Here is a 20,301-nt window from a genome sequence, read left to right as displayed (position 1 = left end):
ACATCAAGTAGTGGGGTCCATGTAAGTAACTCTGAACCAAGTATTCTCTTGTGTTTTTTCCCTTTAGATTTCTCTACAGTGAGCTTCTGAAATATAATCCAGACTTACCTGAGGAGAGTATATTTGAGGAATCTGAAGGTGACCTTATGAGGGTCCGGCCATCAGTGACTTTTCACCTTTATATTAGGTTTGTGGTTGTTGCTTCATCTGTTTTTGTAAGTTTATTATTGCAGTAAGTTTAAATTGAGATAGCTATACAGAGATGCGTTTTTTTCATTTAGTAGCTCCGACTAAAATTTAAGGGATAAAATAAATGACCAAAATAAAATTAGTACATACAAAATGTTGGGGCATTTTCAGCTTTAATTTTAAAAGCTTGTTTTGCTCCTATAGACAAATGGTTAACATATGGATGTGGGGAAGCAATGTAATCTCTTCCTGTTATGTTGTAGCACTGCGCCCTGTGGAGATGGGGCACTCTTTGACAAGTCGTGCAGTGACCAGCCCTGTTTGGATGGAGACAAAAAGCACAATCCTACTTTTGAGAATCCCAAGCAAGGCAAGCTGAGGACTAAAGTGGAAAATGGTATGTCCCATCCATTCCATTTGTTTAGGAAAGGGAGTGTGTGATCAAAAGTTGAGCAGTAAATTTGGTTTGGATAATGTTTCACACAAACATGTTAGAAAATGTAAAAGTGTGTGTTGTTCCATTGCAAAGGTATATCGGAGTATGCATCTTGGCATAAATTATTTTATAGTAAAGTCTCACAATGTTGACTGTCTCTTTACTTAAAGGGACACTGTACCCAAATTTTATCTTTTGTAATTCAGAAAGAGCATGCAATTTTAAGCAACTTTCTAATTTACTCCTATTAATTTTTCTTCGTTCTCTTGCTATCATTATTTGAAAAAGGCATCTAAGCTTTTTTTTGTTTCAGTTCTCTGGACAGCACTTTTTTATTGGTGATTGAATTTATCCACCAATCAGCAAGGACAACCCAGGTTGTTCACCAAAAATGGGCTGGCATCTAAACTTACATTCTTGCATTTCAAATAGATACCAAGAGAATGAAGAAAATTTGATAATAGGAGTAAATTAGAAAGTTGCTTAAAATTTAATGCTCAATCTGAATCACGAAAGAATTTTTTTGGCTACGGTGTCCCTTTAACCTCTTTGATAGACTACAGATGCCCCTACAGTAAGGTACTTAAAGGGACAAGGACGTTTAAATTAAGCTTTAAATTTTTTTTTTTTTTTTTTTTGTTTTTTTTTTTTTTTTTTACTGCTTTAAATTTACCTCACTTGATGATATCCCTTGTTGAAACTTGGTTAAAAGTTAGCTCTGTTACATGAGAGCATACTTTGGGCAGGCGCTGTAGCGTGTATTTGAGTACTGTAACAGTTTTGCATACCCTGCTTCCATATAGTGTTCATAAAGTGCTTGCTGTTTAGCCTACCTAGGTATGCTCCCCTGGAAAAAGAGCTTTGTTCGAACAATGTATATCAAAAGAAAGAAGTTGATTTGATTTTAGAAGTTGTAAATCAAGAATAATTTGAAAGTTTCATTTTTCATTTTATGTCCCATTTAAAGTGACAGTCTACTCAAAATTAAACTTTTGTGATTCCGATAGGCATGCAATTTTAAACAACTTTCCAATTTTACAGTTATCAAATTTGCTTTGTTCTCTTGGTATTCTTAGTTGAAAGCTAAACCTAGCTAAGCTCATTTGCTAATTTCTAAGCCCCTAAAGGCCGCCCCTTATCTGAATGCATTTGGCAGTTTTCACAGCTTGAGGGCGTTGGTTAATGTGTGCCATACAGATAACGTTGTGCTCATGCCCGTGGAGTTACTTATGAGAGGGCACTGATTGACTAAAATGCAAATCAGTCAAAAGAACTGAAATAAGGGGGAAGTCTGTAGAGGCTTAGATGCAAGGTAATCTCAAAGGCACAAATTATATTAATATAACTGTCTTAGTTATTCAAAACAGGGTAATGAGTAATACATTTTCTGGAGTAAACTGTCCATTTTAAAGTCTTTCACCAGCAAAAGCCTAGGAACGGAGGTTTTAATTAAATGTCTTGCTTACAGGTGAAGGAACAATTCCTGTAGAGTCCAGCGATATAGTCCCCACTTGGGATGGGATCCAACATGGAGAGAGACTCCGTACAATGTCTTGTAGTGATAAGATCCTCCGCTGGAATGTGCTTGGTCTGCAGGGAGCTATCCTCTCTCATTTCCTTGAGCCAGTGTACCTCGGCTCCGTTACACTTGGTAAAAAGAAAATGAATTTTTTTTTATTTTTTTTTCTTAGTTTTTTTTTTTTAAATGTGTTTTTATTAAAAAAAAAAAAAAAAAAACAAATTCTTCACTATAACACTTCTTTAACTTACAGGCTACCTGTTCAGCCAGGGACATCTTACACGAGCTATATGTTGTCGCATGTGCCGGGAAGGAAACAAATTTGAAGAACTGCTGCAAGAACCTTACATAGTCAACCATCCAGAGGTATTAAAGCTGTGTCATGCACAGCTTCTTATTTCCCCTTCACTTTGTTGCTATACAGTAGGGTGCCCACATTATTTTTGTCTGAAAGGTCAGTGGGATTGGTGGTTGCCACATTGCTTTATATTTAACTTTTATGATGCCTTAAAATAACAATATAACCTACCCACCACTTGATTTATTTGGAGGAGCCGATCTGGACTTGTTATGGTGTAGACAAGGCTCGCTGCTGTCATTTTATTATCAAAACTTGAATTCTTATCACATCCGCTAAGGTGCAGATATGTAGGTGGTTTAGGATTGTGATCTCTGCAGTGTGCACTTCCAATTTATCAGACCTGGAAAACCCACAAGTTTTACAGTTAAAATAAATTAGTGAAAGGGGGAAAATTGTGAGGTTTTTATTATATATATATATTATACACACGCATAACATCTTTATATTAGTATGTTTCTTTTTTAATGACACGAGTCCACGGATTTCATCCTTACCTGTGGGATTATGCCTCCTGGTCAGCAGGAGGAGGCAAAGAGCACCACAGCAGAGCTGTGTATATATAGCTCCTCCCTTCCCTTCCACTCCAGTCATTCTCTTTGCCTATGTTAGTGATAGGAAGAGGTAAAGTGAGGTGTTGGAAAAGATTCTTCAATCAAGAGTTTATTATTTTTAAAGTAGTGCCAGAGAGTACTACTTTGTTCTAGGGTGTAGCCGTAGTCCATATCAGTCTCTACAGGAGAGCATTTGATGGCTTTAGAGCAATGGGAACTGATGGGACATAATTCTCACTGTGCCTACCATATATTGATGCTGCCCTGCCTTTGGAAAACCTGAGAGATTCTAACTCAGGACTTTCTCTTCATTCTCAGGTCCATGGGAGGGATAGGACCTCTTACACCTGGAGTTTGCCTTGCTGCCAGGCAGAAGATGAGGTAATTGCTGACTTTATTTCTGGGGTACAAGAAGTCTCAGAAAAAGTGCACTTTATTTTTTTACACAGACCTCATCACATTGGGGCTCCTTTCTAGGGGTTAACATAGATGCAATTCTCCTAATTGTTCTAGGGGACGCTTGGCAGTTTTGGATGCTGCCACTGGGGACATGTGACTTTTCTCTCCCAGTGATTTTATAACATAGCCGACCAGGAGGGTTTATACTGTCTGCCTTTTATATTGTGCATGTTGCGACACTGTTCATATGGGCTCAGCAGCTTCCTAGACATAGGTGAAGGGAGCTAAGCAGCCTGTTATTTCGCTCCTGGTCGTATATAGTTTGACGACCGGGAGAGGATTGTTCATATCGTCTGACTTTTTCTGCATAGCTCAGTGTGAGGGTGTTAAATGAGTTTACTTGGAAAGCAGCTACCTAGACATGGGGGCAAGGAACTACGCAGCTTATTTTGATCCCGGTCATTTAGCTCTATTATAATGGCGACCGGGAGTGGATTGTTGAAAGGCCCTCGAGGGGCGGAGCTTGCTTGGCACCAATTTTAATGGCGCAGCACTTATTAGGTGTTATCGGAAAGCACGTCTATTAGATCCTTTTGCTTTCGGTTTAGGTTCCTTCTCTTCGTTTCCAGTTAGCGGAGGGGGCTGGAAATACTGTGTGAGACGCTTGGGGAGCGCTTTACCAAATACATACAGCGCTATGGCTGTTAGATTTTTAGACAGCAGGTTTAACTGGCACTTCAGACTGGCCACGGCACGAACTCCTGTTATTAATCGAAACTCTGCAGGGGACTGTGGTTTCTTAGCATGGAACTGAAGCACACAAAAGATAGTTACGTTAAAGAGACAGTTACATCTTTCATGTGTCCATTTTTATTAGAAATACTCCTTCTAAAGCGATTGGTGTTTAGGAGTGCGTTGACATTGGTCAATACGTGCCACAAATTTCTCAATGTCCAAAGTTTTTTTTTTTCCTGTCCCACATGCAGTACTCTGCGGCTCTTTTAAATCTTCATATGGAATTATTGCACAAGACATGGTTACTTTACTGCACATAGTGTTTATTAACAGCAAGGTTGACATGCTAATTGGATTATTTCTGACACAGAAATATGAAGTGATTTAAAAAAAAAAAATTGTCAATTTTTATTAAATTACTTTTTTTTTTTTTTTCCTGAACATTCTCCTTTTAAGGCGTTTGCTATTTGGGAGTATGTTGACAATGGTCACTTTATGCCTAGTGTTCACAAACTGTTAGGACACACATGCAGTGCCCTGCGCTTCCTCTCATACTCCGTCCGGAGTTTTTTCTTTGCATCTTTTTCATTCCATGTTTTTCCCATGTGGAAACTAACCTTACTAGAGGAATTTTCAACTTTAGCACTATCCGATGTAAAATCTATCCTAGTGTGTCCAGTGAGTTATATGGAATGGAAAGACTACATTCCCTATACTTTAAGAGATGTTTTCCATAACTGTCTTAGCTAAGGAGGCTGAGTAGACGTTACCTAGGGTGAAAGGAGTAGTTTCCAGCTTAGCGAAGAGAACTACTTTTTCCTTTGAAAAATCCAACTATTCTCTAAGGATATATGGATGAAAATTGGATAACTGCAGATAACTTTGCATGCTAAGGCACTGTGGCTGAGCTCTGTAGCAGCCCATGGGTTACAGGTTCGATCCTCGGCGAGGTCCATTCAGCCTCTCATCCTATCGAGGTTTTTAAAATTGAGCAGCGCCTTGAGACCTTTACGGGTGCTTAGCCGCGCTTTACCCAATACATACATTCTCCGTCAGAATCATGAATATGTACTTTTTACAAAAGGGAGGTACACCAGGGGGCCTACAATGGCATCTGTGGACTTTCATACCGTCAGTGTGTCGGCATTTTGGTTTGATACGTTTGATACTATTAAGTCAGAAACTCCCCTGAATAAGATACTGGATAGGATAAAGGCTTTCTCTTGGCTAATTCCTTTATTTCAAATTCTTGCCTTGAGGTTATCAAAATGGGAGCGTAGGTTTCAGGTTTCTCTGTCCCAGCTCACTGAGCCTTATGGTTAGAGCCTTGCTATACAGATGTATGTTCTAAGTCAAAAAAAATTAATGATTTATTACAAGAAGCCCTTGTTGGAAACTGGCTTGATGGAGATTTCTTTTGAAATTTTAAAGAATTTAAAAATAGTGTTTCGGGGATTCAAAGTGGACAGGTGTCTGCTTTCAAAATTCTCTGCAGACCAGATAGAGGTGTTCTTACACTGTAGGAGACCTCTCTTTCATGGGAGTCATTTTGTCCTGTTCCAATACAGGGGCAGGGTTTTTAATCAAATCGGTTTGTAGCTCCAAAAAAGGAAACTTTCAGACCTATCTTAGACCTCAAGAGTCTATACAAGTTTTTTTAGAGTTCCATCTTCTAGGATGAAACTATTTGTATCATCCTTCCATTGATCCAGGAGGGTCAATTTATGAAGACAGTGGATCTAAAGGATGCATGTCTGCATTTATCAAGACAGTGGATCTAAAGGATGCATGTCTGCATGGTCCTGTCCACATAGATCATCACAAGTTCCTGAGGTTTGTCTTTCTGGACAAACACTTTCAGTTCGGGGCTCTTCCTTTCGATCTGGCCACGGCACCCAGAGTTTTCCACAAAGGTGCTGGGGTCTCTACTGGCGGTTCTAAGACCGCGGGACATTGCGGTGGCGCCTTATTTGAACAATATTCTAATCCTGGCACCTTGCCAACGAACAAGGTCCCATACCAACATTGTGTTGTCCTTCCTGAACTCACGGGTGCAAGGTAAATCTGGGAAAGTTCTTAAATTCCAAAGACAAGGGTACTCTTCTTGGGAACTAGACTCTATCCATGAGAATTTTTCTGACAGAGGTCAGAAAGTCAAAGATTCTGAATACATGTCGAGCCCTTCAGTCCACTCCTAAGCCGTCAGTGGCTCAGTGCATGGAGGAAATTGGATTGATGGTGACGGCAATGGACATACCGTTTGCTTGGTTTCACCTCACGCCTTTGCAGCGAAGCTTGCTCAGGTAGTAGAATAGAGATTATACGGATTTGTCTCCTCGAATAACCCTAGCACAGGAGACAAGGGACTCTTCAGTGGTGGTTGTCTCTGGATCATCTATCCCGGAGGACGTGCTTTTGCAGACCTTCATCGGTGATTGTGACAATTGCCAGCATTTTAGGATAGGGAGCAGTCTGGGGCTCCTTAAAGGCTCAGGGAGTATGGACTTAGGCAGAGTTTTTTTATTTTCCATCAACATTCTGGAGCTGAAGGCGATCTTCAATATGCTTCGGGTCTGACCTCAGTTGGCTTCGGTCCGATTCATCAGATTCCGGTCGGACAACATAACGACTGTGGCTTACATCCATCATCGGGGAAAAACAAGGAGTTCCTTAGCGATGCCTGAGGTAGGCAAGTTAATCCAGTGGGCAGAGGCCCATTACCATCTGTCGGCGATCCACATCCCAGGGGTAGACAACTGGGAAGCGGATTTTCTGAACAGGCAAACCTTTGATCCAGGGAGTGGGAACTCCATCCGGAAGTTTATTCCAACCTGATTCTCAAATGGGGTCGGCAGGAGTTGGATTTCATGACATCTTGTCAGACTACCAAGCTTCCGAGATATGGGTCCGGGTCCCTCAGGCCGAGCTGATCGATGCCTTGGCCGTTCCTTGGTACTTCAGCCTAGCATATCCATTTCCCCCGTTTTGGGCTTCTTCCCCGGGTTATTACTCTAATCAATCGGGAGACTGCATCAGTGATCCTCATCGCTCCTGCATGGTCTTGCAGGATTTGGTATGCCGATCTGGTGGCCTTGTTATCCCTGCCACATTAAAAGATTCCATTGACCTTCTCATTCAGGGACCTTTCCTTCACCTGAATCTAGTTTCTCTACAACTGGCTGCTTGGAGATTGAATGCTTAATTTTATCCAGACAGGGTTTCCCTGATTCGTTCATAGATACCTTAATTCAGGCGAGTGAGCCTGTAACTAGGTAGCTTTACCATAAGATATGGCACAATCTTTTTTGGTGTGATTCAAAGGGCTACTCATGGAGTAGAGTTGGGATTCTCAGGATTTTGTCCTTTCTCCAAGAAAGATTGGAGAAGGGGTTATCGGGAGTTCCCTAAAGGGTCAGATCTCTGCCTTGTTTGTTTTGTTGCACAAGCATCTGGCAGATGTACCAGATATTCATTCTTTTTGTCAGGCTTTGATTAGAATCAGGCCAGTGTTTAAACCAATTGCTCCTCCATGGAGTTTGAATTTAGTTCTTCAAGGGGTTCAATTTGAACCTATGCATTCCATTGATATTAAGTTATCTTGGAAAGTTTTGTTTCTTGTTGCCATTTCTTCTGTTTGAAGAGTGTCTGAGCTTTCGGCATTACAATATAATTCTCCTTACCTTATTTTTCATTCGGTGAAGGTGGTTTTACGTACTAAACTTGGTTTTCTTAAAGTTTCCAACAAAAACATTAATCAGGAGCTTGTTGTTCCTTCCTTGTGTCCTAATCCTTTTCAGAAGTAACGCCTACTATACAATTTGGACTTAGTCTGTGCTTTAAAGTTTTATTTACAAGCGGCTTAGGACTTTTGTCAATCGTCTTTGTCATTTTTTTGGGGAAACGGGAGGGTCAGAAAGCTACGGCTACCTTTCTTTTTGGCTGAAGAGTATCATCCATTTTGCATTCAAGACTGCTGGACAGCAGCCTTTTGAAAATATTATGGCTCGTTCCCCCAGGGCTGTTGCTTCCTCATGGGCATTCAAAGATGATGCTTCTGTTGAACAGATTTGCAAGGCTGCAACTTGGTCATCTCCACACTTTTTCTAAATTTTACAAATTTGATACCTTTTGCTGAGGCTGTTTTTGGGAGTAAGGTTCTTCAAGCATTGGTGCCTTCCGTTTAGGTTCCCTGTCTTGTCCCTCCCTTATCATCCGTGTCCTATAGCTTTGGTATTGTATCCCACAAGTAAGGATGAAATCCGTGGACTTGTGTCTTTAAAAAGAAAATGTATCCTTACCTGATGAATTTGTTTTCTTTTTAGACAGAGTCCATGGCCCGCCCTGTTCTATGACAGGGATTTTTATTCTTTTTGTTAAACTTCAGACACCTCTGCACCTTGGGCTTTTCCTTTCTCTTCCTAACTTTGGTTGAATGACTGGAGTGGGAGGGAAGGGAGGAGCTATATATACAGCTCTGCTGTGGTGCTCTTTGCCACCTCCTGCTGACCAGGAGGCGTAATCCCACAAGTAAGGATGAAATCCGTGGACTCATGTCTAAAAAGAAACAAATTTATCAGGTAAGCATACATTTTTCTTTTTATATTCCTTTAAAGGGAAATAAAGCTGGAAACAAATGCACATGGATGTGTGTTGAATAAAGCTTGGTGGCATATGATATAATTAAGTTGGTGCCACACAATATTTTCTCTCTAAGCGGAGGTGGTGTGAAATGCAGGTGCATGGTCCCTATTCTGATCTAAAATATATCAAATTCAAACACTTATTTACAAAGAAACCTATGTCTCTGAACGCCCTACATATCACAGCATAGTTACAAATACTCAGTCACAAACTAACATTTGCATAAATAAAAAGTGAGAAGTGCTCAACCTGGGAACGAACAATTGCATAATAGTGTGTTCTATGGCTAGTTACCACACTTGAAGCAGCCTCTCTTTGCTTAATATGTGCCTTTCACAGAGAAGAACTTTCCTGTAACATATCAGTCTGATCCTGACTTAACAGTACAGTCCATCCCCGAAATACCAGGCAATCCCCTCTGAGAGAAACGGCAAAACCCCAGGCATACGTTTCGTCCTAGTATGGGCCTTGTCAGTGAGGTGCAGCCATATGACCTATTTCACTGCCTGCCATTCCCAACCTCACTCGCTCCTACAGGACTTCTCTCCCTCCACACTTCTGTCACCCATTTAGTCGCCTATGTCTCTAGACCAGAGCTTTCCAAACTTTTCATGTTGGTGACACACTTTTTAGACCTACATCATTTCACAACAGTAATTCAGTTGTACTAGCAAACAGGAGGTTAACTAACTTGCATTTTTAAGCTTCCACTTCCTATCCATATATCAAGAGCAGGGACATGATACCTAAATGTTGAAGCACATGAAAGTGATAAAGCATAGCTGTAAAAAGCGGACTAGAAAATATTACCTGAACATCTCTATGTAAATAGATTTTTTTTTTTTCCCCCCCTCAAATTTACTAAGTATTTACACCTCACTGTAAAGAGAATTTAAGCAGCCAGTCAGGATGCTTGTCCCAGGACAAGGTAGAGAGTGTGCACCTGTCATGTGCAGGCACAGTCATGTTTTCTTATTAGGGTTAATTAAGTTCTGTGAAATCTCATGATCACAGCAAAGTCAAACGCATTACCTCAGCACTGCAGATGCTGATTGGCTAGTGTTTGTTTTGTTTGTTTTTTCCAATTTGCAGCTTGGACAGCAGCTGCTGTATAACTGTTTTATACAGCACTTATTCTGGTGAGCTGAAGAAATGCTCTGGTGATATTTCTTTCTAATGACAGTGAGTCCATGGATCATCAGTTACTGTTTGGAATATCACTTCTGACCAGCAGGAGGAGGCAAAGAGCACCACAGCTGTTAAAGGGACATCAAACCCAATTTTTTTTTTTCATGATTCAGATATAGAATACCATTTTAAACAACTTTCTAATTCACATCTTTTATCTAATTTGCTTCATTCTTTTGATAATCGATCCTGAAAAGCATATCTAGATAGGCTCAGTAGCTTTTGATAGGTGGCTGCACATAGATGACTCTTGATTGGCTCACCAATGTACATTGGTATTTCTTTAACAAAGGATATCTAAAGATTGCAGCAAATTAGGTAATAGAGAAAACAATTTTAAACATTCAAATTTACTTCTATCTGAATCATAAGATATTGTTTTGCTGGTTTAATGTTCCTTAAGTATAATTTCCCTATCCACAACACCCAGTAATTAGGTGTCTAATAAATATTATTCTATCAAGATTTTTTTTTTTTGTCTTGAAGTCAGAGCAGACTTGCTCTTATCTTCCATCACAGTCTTGGTATAGCCGTACTCCACATTAGTCTCTTCAGGAGGCAGTGGTGGCTTTAAAACAGTTAGGAACTTGTAAAGTGTGCCTTGCTGAGTTTTCCTGACATTGTGCTGCCCTGGTACAGAAAGCCTGAGTAGGTTTACTCTGTCTTTCTTTCACAGGTCTCTGTGAGGAGCGGCATCCTCTCAAGCCAGGTGAGCTGTCCTCCTGCCGGAAGGCTAGATGCAGGTAAGTGCTACTCTTCTATGTTTGGGGGACATGCACTTATGATAGCTTATACTGCATCATTTCTGGGACACTTTTATATATCCTGAAGCAGGATATCTTAGGCAGAACACAGGCACTTAATGTGACTTAGAGACTATGGAGGTTATTGATGTTTGTTTCAGTACTGAAATATATGAATATCTGAGTGTTATTGAATAACGCAGTTGGCAAGGACGTTTAAAAAATTCTCCTTTGGAGTTCGGCTCCTAGCTTAAGGATGGGGTGAAATTGCTTGTGCGTTTGTGTTGTAGGTGGCACTTTGTAAAAAAAAATTTCAGTCCTAGAGGTTACGACATGCTTAGGGTTTTTGTTTGTTGCACAGTGTGAGTCGCGCAGCTGTTTAGTTGCGTGCTATTACTACAGGGTTGTGGGTTTTTTGGGGAGGGAGGGTTCCGCCCTCCTCTACTGTATGACGGGTAAGCATCATTTGTCTTCCGTCCGGAATGATGTGTCTGAACATGGACAAGCCTTCCTTGTGGTTCTCCGTCAGAATGGAGCTATTTGCAGCAAACATGATGCTTGTTTTTTTTTTTTACTAGGAGCTGTGCACTAATAGGTTTATCTACTGTGTTTCCGGGAGGATACCCAGGGGGGACATGCTCCTGGGTATTTTGCTATAATCTGGTGGTTTGGAGATTGATAGAGATTTTGACTTTATATTTAACATCCTTCAACCCCTATATTTGTGCAATAAAGTTATCTAATGTTGGGTGTAAGATTGTATTCTCAGCCCACTAAGGTTAGTGAGGCTGCTCTTAGTTTGAAGTGGGTTTTTTTCAACGGTTATGCATCAGTACATACACTCTGAGGTATATACGTTTTTATAATCTTAAAGGGACAGTATCATTTTTAGATTTTTTTTTTTTTTTCCATAAAATTATTTTTAGCCTCTTATTCTCTAGGAGTGTTGACCACTAAGGTTAGTGAGGCTGCTCCCTTAGTTAGGATATGTCCTGATGCATAAAAGTTGAAAAAAAACTTCTCTGAGGTTTATGTGTCTAAAATCTTAAAGTGACTGTCATTTTAGATAGTTTTTTTTTTTTTTTTTTTTGAATAATTAAAATTCATAGAATTATTTTTAGCCTCATGTCTCACTGGATGATACTGTCTAGGCTGTGCCACAGCTTTCTCCTCAAGTCCCAAGCCTTTGTATGGTGTCATATGCAGTACCCTGCGGTTCCTCAGACTCTCCTGGAGGAGTTATTTGCTTGCAGATTGTCTACCCAGGTATCTTCGGGTATATCTGTCATTTTTAGTTTTTCCTATTTAATATGGAAATCACAAGAGGAAATGTAACAAATCAGATAGTAAGGTTTCTGCTCCGCTTGCTGCTACGCATATTAGCCCTTCTTATAGTTGGATAGGAGGTTTTTTTGTATTGTTTTTTTGTTTTGTTTTGTTTGTTTTTTTTTTTTGTTTTTTTTTGGTTTTTTTTATAGACAGGATTGTTTTTTATAAAACTGGGGGTTGCGGGTAGGGAAGTGATACTTAACAGCTCTGCTGTGGTGCTCTTTGCCGCCTCCTGCTGGCCAGGAGTGATATTCCCAACAGTAATTGATGATCCGTGGACTTGCCGTGTCAAGAAAGAAATACATTTATCAGGTAAACATAAATTTAGTTTTTCTTAGCTATTTTCAGTTATGCTGAATCACTTTCAAGTGATTAGCATATGAGTATTATGTCCCTTTAAAGAATAGCACATCCTTGAAGTACCCCACAACACAAGAAAATCACCTTACCTGGTTCACTTTCCTGTGCACGCTTTCTCAAAGGGTATTTGACCTATATTACCTATTTTCAATAGCATTAGCGGCCCCCTTAATTTATGTCTCAGTGATAGTCTTTATATAAATGGTCAAAGCATGTTTAACTGCTAAACCAAGCTTAATATTTGTGCTTAACCACATTCTCTAACCTAGGTTGGACGAGTCAGCGTTTATGATTCCACTCGACAAACTGGAAAGACAAAGGAGTCCAGTGTAAACTGGTGCTTGGCTGATGAAGAAGTGGAAGTGTTGGATGGCACCAAGGGCAAAGTGGATGGGTGAGTAAAAATTGTCTAGGGCAAAAAAGCTCAAATATATTAATTGAAATCTCTATACTTATCACAGCTATTTTATGTTATTATTATTATTGTGCACTTATTGATGGCATTAAGGTAGCATTGGCTTGGAAAGGTTTGGAAACAACTGAACTAATTGTAAAAATGTCTGAAATAGTGATCACATTACGAGGCATTAAAACTGATTTGTTTTATATTTTTTTTGCAGTAAGGACAGTTGCATACACAGCTTCACTTACTCACCCATTCTGGAGGCTCACTTAGTTTGACCTTTTTTTGCTTATTTTTTTTTTGTAGCCTATCTGTAGTCTTTGGCAGTGGGGGCAGTAAAGAGTTAAAAGATCACTCATAGCTGTAGAATTGCATGATTAACAAGTGCATATTTTAAAGACAATGACTTTTAACACCTACTCTGAATTTCAAATGAGCAGTCTATTTCTCTTGTAAAGCTGTATCCAGTCCACGGGTTCATCCATTACTTGTGGGATATTCTCCTTCCCAACAGGAAGTTGCAAGAGGACACCCACAGCAGAGCTGTCTATATAGCTCCTCCCCTAACTGCCACCCCCAGTCATTCCCTTGCAACTCTCGACAAGATAGGAAGTGTAAGATGTGGTGACTTAGTGTAGTTTTTACCTTCAATCAAGAGTTTCTTTTTAAACGGTACCAGCGTTGTACTGTTTTACACTCAGGCAGAAATTGGAAGAAGAATCTGCCTGGAGGTTGATGATCTTAGCGGTTTGTTACTAAGGTCCATTGCTGTTCTCACACACACAACTGAAGAGTATGGAAAGAAAACTTCAGTTGTGGGGGACGGTTTGCAGATTGCCTTCTTTGAGGTATGTTCAGTATATTTATTTTTACAGAGACAATGTCTAGAAAATGCTGACAGAGCCTTGTATATTTGAGGTAAGCCTGATGCAGTGATTTAACAACTGGGATCATGCTTACAAAAATGGGTAATATTCATGTTAATACTCATATTACTTAGTGTCAAAACGTTTGCATGGTTTATAGAAAAATCGTTTTCTCTTGTAAGGTGTATCCAGTCCACGGATTCATCCATTACTTGTGGGATATTCTCCTTCCCAACAGGAAGCTACAAGAGGATCACCCACAGCAGAGCTGTCTATATAGCTCCTCCCCTAACTGCCACCTCCAGTCATTCTCTTGCAGCTCTCGACAAGGGAAGTAGCTAGAGAGATGTTGTGAATTAGTGTAGTTTATCTTCAATCAAAAGTTTGTTTTTAAATGGTGCCGTCATTGTACTGGTTTTTTACCTCAGGCAGAAATTAGAAGAATTTGCCTGAGGTTTTTGATGATCTTAGCAGGTTGTAACTAAAGTCCACTGCTGTTCTCACACATAACTGAAGAGTATGGGGAAACTTCAGCTGGGAGAACGGCCTGCAGAATTAACTGCCCTGAGGTATGTTCAGTATATATTTTTTTCTAGAGGATAAGAACTAGAAAATGCTGACAGTGCCTGATATTAAATCACTGCAATCAGGCTTACCTTAACTATAACGACTGGCATCATGCTTGCAGTAAAGGGTAATTTTCATATTGCTTTCGATTATGGCTTAGTATGTAAAACTATATATATATATATATATATATATATATATATATATATATATCTATCTTTCTCTCAGGAACGTTTTTTACTGAGGTGATAAATCTTTATTTGGGGCCTAGTTTTCCACATGGCTGTTATTTTACTCCTAGGAATAGTTTTTTAAGGCCCTCTGAGTGCATGGTGGGAGGGGCCTATTTTCACGCTCTAATTGCGCAGTTTGTTACATCCAGCTTCCCTGAAGGAGTCCCCTGACATATTGTACCTCTGTAAAGGGTTTTTGTGCCTAAAAGTCGTTTTATGGGAAGGTAGGAGCCACAGTAGAGCTGTGGCAGTTTGCTTGTGACTGTTATAACTGTTTTTACCGTTTTGCTTCGTTTTTGAACCTGAGGGGTTAATCATCCATTTGCAAGTGGGTGCAATGCTATTTTAGTCTATTATATACACTGTAAAAATTTCATAGTTAACTGCTTTTTTCACTGTTTTGCAGTTTTTGTGTTTTGTTTTTTTCTCTTAAAGGCACAGTACCGTTTTTTATATTCTGCTTTTTCACAAAGTGTTTTCAAAGCTTGCTAGTCTTATTACTAGTCTGTTAAACATGTCTGACATAGAGGAAACTCCTTGTTCATTATGTTTAGAAGCCATTGTGGAACCCCATCTTAGAATGTGTACCAAATGCACTGATCTTACTATAAGTTATAAAGACCATATTCTGGCTTTAAAAGATTTATCACCAGAGGAAATTGACAAGGGGGAAGTTATGCCGACTAACTCTCCCCACGTGTCAGAGCCTATAACTCCCGCTCAAGGGACGCCAAGTACATCTAGCGTGCCCAATGCGTATACTTTACAAAGACATGGCGGCAGTTATGAATCATACTCTTACAGAAGTATTGTCCAAACTGCCAGGGTTACAAGGAAAGCGGGACAGCTCTGGGACTAGAAAAAATAGAGTTCTCTGACTCTTTAGTAGCTATGTCCGATATACACTCACAATGTGCCGAAGGAGAGCTATCTGTGGGTGATTTTTCTGACTCAGGGAAGACACTTCAACCTGATTCTGATATGTCTACATTTAAATTTAAGCTTGAACACCTCAAGGAGGTTTTAGCAACTCTGGATGACCGACGCCATTGTAGTCCCAGAGAAATTGTGTAAATTTGATAAATACTACGCAGTGCCTGTTTACACTGATGTTTTTCCAATACCTGAGAGGTTTTCAGAAATTATTGCTAAGGAATGGGATAGACCAGGTGTACCGTTCTCTCCCCCTCCTGTTTTTAAAAAGATGTTTCCCATAGATGCCGTTACACGGGACTTGTGGCAAACGGTCCCTAAGGTGGAGGGAGCAGTCTCTACTCTAGCGAAGCGTACAACTATCCCTGTCGGACAGTTGTGCTTTTCTAGATCCAATGGACAAAAAAATTAGAGGGTTACCTTTAAGAATTTTTATTCAACAAGGTTTTATTCTCCAGCCCCTTGCATGCATTGCCCCTGCTGCTGCGGCCTTCTGGTTTGAGTCTCTAGAAGAGGCTCTACAGGTAGAAACCCCATTGGATGATATCCTTCAGGTTTTGCTATTCAGGCGCGTAGGGCGCTATGGCTTAAATCCTGGTCAGCTGACGTTACTTCAAAGTCTCAGCTTCTCAACATTCCCTTCAAGGGGCAGACCCTATTCGGGCCTGGACTGAAGGACATAATTTCTGATATTACTGGAGGAAAAGGTCACGCCCTTCCTCAGGATAGGTCCAACAAATTAAGGACAATAATTTTCGTTCCTTTCGAAAATTCAAGAGTGGCGCAGCTTCAACTTCCTCTAATACAAAACAAGAGGGAAATTTCGCCCAGTCCAAGCCGGTCTGGAGACCTAACCAGGCTTGGAACAAAGGAAAGCAGGCCAAAAAACCTGCTGCTGCCTCTAAAACAGCATGAAAGATCAGCCCCCGATCCGGCAACGGATCTAGTAGGGGGCAGACTTTCTCTCTTCGCCCAGGCTTGGGCAAGAGATGTCCAGGATCCCTGGGCATTGGAAATTGTGTCCCAGGGATATCTTCTGTACTTCAAAGCTTCTTCCCCAAAAGGAAGATTTCATCTCACAATTATCTGCAAACCAGATAGAGGCATTCTTACATTGTGTTCAAGACCTAGTTATGGGAGTGATCCACCCAGTTCCAAAGGAGGAACAGGGGCAAGGCTTCTATTAAAATCTGTGGTTCCCAAGAAAGAGGGAACCTTCAGACCAATCTTAGATCTCAAGATCCTAAACAAATTTCTCAGGGTCCCATCCTTCAAGATGGAGTCTATTCGAACCATCCTACCTATGAATGATCCAGGAGGGTCAATATATGACTACCGTGGACTTAAAGGATGCTTATCTGCACATTCCGATACACAAAGATCATCGTCTGTTTCTCAGGTTTGCCTTCCTAGACAAGCATTACCAGTTTGTGGCTCTTCCCTTTGTAAAGATTCTTGGTGCCGTAGCTAACCCAAAGGTTCTGGGGTCACTCCTAGCGGTCCTAAGGCCGTGGGGTATAGCAGTAGCCTCTTACCTAGACGACATTCTAATACAGGCGCCGAATTTTCAAATCGCCAGGTCCCATAAAGACATTGTTCTGGCATTTCTGAGGTTGCATGGGTGGAAAGTGAACGAAGAAAAAAGTTCTATATCCCCTCACAAGAGTTTCCTTCCTAGGAACTCTGATAGATTCTGTAGAAATAAAGATTTACCTGTCGGAGGCCAGGTTGTCAAAACTTCTTAATTCCTGCCGTGTTTATTCTACTTCTCGCCCTTCAGTGGCTCAGTGTACGGAAGTAATCGGCTTAATTGTAGTGGCAATGGACATAGTGCCGTTTGCCCGCCTACATCTCAGACTGCTGCAACTCTGTATGCTCCGTCAGTGGAATGGGGATTACAGATTTGTCCCATTTACTAAATCTGGATCAAGAGGCCAGGGATTCTCTTCTCTGGTTATCTCGGGTCCATCTGTCCAAGGGTATGACCTTCCGCAGGCCAGATTGGACAATAGTAACGACAGATGACAGCCTTCTGGGGTTCAGTCTGGAACTCCCTGAAGGCTCAGGGCTTGTGGACTCAGGAGGAGACACTCCTTTCCGATAAACATTCTGGAACTAAGCGATATTCAATGCTCTTCAGGCTTGGCCTCAGCTAGCTGCGGTCAGGTTCATCAGATTTCAGTCGGACAACATCACGACTGTAGCCTACATCAACCATCAAGGGGGAACAAGGAGTTCCCTAGCAATGTTGGAGGTTTCAAAGATAATTCTATGGGCAGAGGTTCACTCTTGCCATCTCTCAGCTATCCACATCCCAGGATTAGAGAACTGCGAGGCGGATTTTATAAGTCGACAGACTTTTCATCCGGGGGAGTGGGAACTCCATCCGGAGGGGTTTGCACAGTTGATTCAACTTTGGGGCAAACCAAAACTGGATCTCATGGCGTCTCGTCAGAACGCTAAGCTTCCTTGTTACGGGTCCTGGTCCAGGGATCCCAAGGCAGCGCTGATAGATGCTCTAGCAGCGCCTTGGTCTTTCAACCTGGCTTATGTGTTTCCATTGTTTCCTCTGCTCCCTCGTCTGATTGCCAAGATCAAGCAGGAGAGAGCTTCAGTGATTTTGATAGCACCTGCGTGGCCACGCAGGATTTGGTATGCAGATCTGGTGGACATGTCATCCCTTCCACCATGGACCCTACCGCTGACGCAGGACCACCTACTTCAGGGTCCTTTCAACCATCCAAATTTAATTTCTCTGCGTCTGACTGCTTGGAGATTGAACGCTTGATTTTATCAAAACGTGGTTTTTCCGAGTCGGTCATTGATACCTTAATTCACGCTCGAAAGCCGGTCACCAGGAAAATCTATCATAAGATATGGTGTAAATATCTTCATTGGTGTGAATCCAAGGGTTACTCATGGAGTAAAGTCGGGATTCCCAGGATATTATCTTTTCTCCAAGAAGGATTGGAGAAGGGAATGTCAGCTAGTTCCTTAAAGGGACAGATTTCTGCTCTGTCTATTCTTTTGCACAAGCGTCTGGTGGATGTTCCAGACGTTCAGGCGTTTTGTCAGGCGTTGGTTAGAATCAAGCCTGTGTTTAAAGGGACAGTCAACCATAGAATTGTTATTGTTTTAAAAGATAGATAATCCCTTTATTACTCATTCCCCAGTTTTGCATAACCAACAGTTATATTAATGTACTTTTTACCTTTGTGATTACCTTGTATCTAGGAACCTTCTTCCAGCCCCCTGATCACATGACTGACTGTATACTATCTGTCTTAAATTTAGCATTGTATTGTGCTAGATCTTAAATAACTTTCTGTGCCTGAACAGTGTTATCTATATAGCCCACGTGTACTTTCTGTCTCTGTGTTGAAAAGAGATTTAAAAAGTCTGTGATAAGAGGCAGCCCTCAAAGGCTTAGAAATTGGCATATGAGCCTACCTATGTTTAGTTTAAACTAAGAATACCAAGAGAAAAAAGCAAATTTGAGGATAAAAGTAAATTGGAAAGTCGATTAAAATTAAAAGTCCTATCTGAATAATGAAAGTTTAATTTATACTTGACTGTCCCTTTAAACCTGTTGCTCCGCCATGGAGTTTAAATTTAGTTCTTAAAGTTCTTCAAGGGGTTCCGTTTGAACCTCTTCATTCCATAGATATCAAGCTTTTATCTTGGAAAGTTCTGCGGCTCGAAGATTTTCAGAGTTATCTGCTTTACAGTGTGATTCCCCTTATCTGATCTTCCATGCAGTTAAGGTAGTTTTGCGTACCAAACCTGGGTTTCTTCCTAAGGTGGTATCTTATAAGAATATCAATCAGGAGATTGTTGTTCCGTCACTGTCCTAATCCTTCAAAGAAGGAACGTCTATTACACAATCTTGACGTGGTTCGTGCTTTAAAGTTTTATTTACAAGCTACTAAAGATTTTTTTGTTAAACATCTGCATTGTTTGTTGTTTACTCTAGACAGAGGAAAGGCCAAAAGGCTTCAGCAACTTCTCTTTCCTTTTGGTTAAGAAGTATAATTCGCTTAGCTTATGAGACTGCTGGCCAGCAGCCTCCTGAAAGAATTACAGCTCATTCCACTAGAGCGGTGGCTTCCACATGGGCTTTTAAAAATGAGGCTTCTGTTGAACATATTTGTAAGGCGGCGACTTGGTCTTCGCTTCATACTTTTTCTAAATTCTACAAATTTGATACTTTTGCTTCTTCGGAGGCTATTTTTGGGAGAAAGGTCTTACAGGCAGTTTAAGCGCCTACCTTGTCCCTCCCTTCATCAGTGTCCTATAGCTTTGGTATTGGTATCCTACAAGTAATGGATGAATCCGTGAACTGAATACACCTTACAAGAGAAAACAATTTATGCTTACCTGATAAATTTATTTCTCTTGTGGTGTATCCAGTCCACGGCCCAGTCACCACTGCACCCTATAGTTTCTCCTTTCTCTTGCTTGTCTTCGGTCGAATGACTGGAGGTGGCAGTTAGGGGAGGAGCTATATAGACAGCTCTGCTGTGGGTGATCCTCTTGCAGCTTCCTGTTGGGAAGGAGAATATCCCACAAGTAATGGATGAATCCATGGACTGGATACACCACAAGAGAAATAAATTTATCAGGTAACCATAAATTTAGGTTTTTTTCTTTGACATTTTCTTCTTTTTTTTTCTCCCATTTTCTGGCCCTCTGTATCATGTGACTGATATTAGCCAATCTCAGACTGGTATACGTGTACCCTGTGAGCTTGTGCACATGCTCAGTGGGATCTTGTTCCCTGGAAAGTGTGTGTATGTAAAAAGACTGAACAAAATTTCATAATGGAAGTAAATTGGAAAGTGTCTAAAA

The 20,301-nt window shown here is 40.7% G+C and overlaps 1 protein-coding gene across 4 annotated transcripts in view; it reads left to right on the top strand.

The window, feature by feature from the left end:
• The window catches only part of ADAR (adenosine deaminase RNA specific), a 72,656-nt gene that overhangs the window by 31,550 nt on the left and 20,805 nt on the right, over positions 1-20,301 (top strand). For all 4 annotated transcript variants that reach the window (XM_053704465.1, XM_053704464.1, XM_053704466.1 and 1 more), the window contains exons 10-14: positions 68-187; positions 453-586; positions 2,094-2,276; positions 2,398-2,510; positions 12,721-12,845. In XM_053704465.1, coding sequence (XP_053560440.1) covers positions 68-187; positions 453-586; positions 2,094-2,276; positions 2,398-2,510; positions 12,721-12,845 — 675 coding nt within the window. The remainder of the gene's footprint in view (positions 1-67; positions 188-452; positions 587-2,093; positions 2,277-2,397; positions 2,511-12,720; positions 12,846-20,301) is intronic.

Source organism: Bombina bombina, chromosome 1 (genome assembly GCF_027579735.1).
Source record: "Bombina bombina isolate aBomBom1 chromosome 1, aBomBom1.pri, whole genome shotgun sequence".
In the NCBI taxonomy this organism is placed as follows: Eukaryota; Metazoa; Chordata; class Amphibia; order Anura; family Bombinatoridae; genus Bombina; species Bombina bombina.
This window is presented reverse-complemented; position numbering and strand designations above follow the sequence as displayed.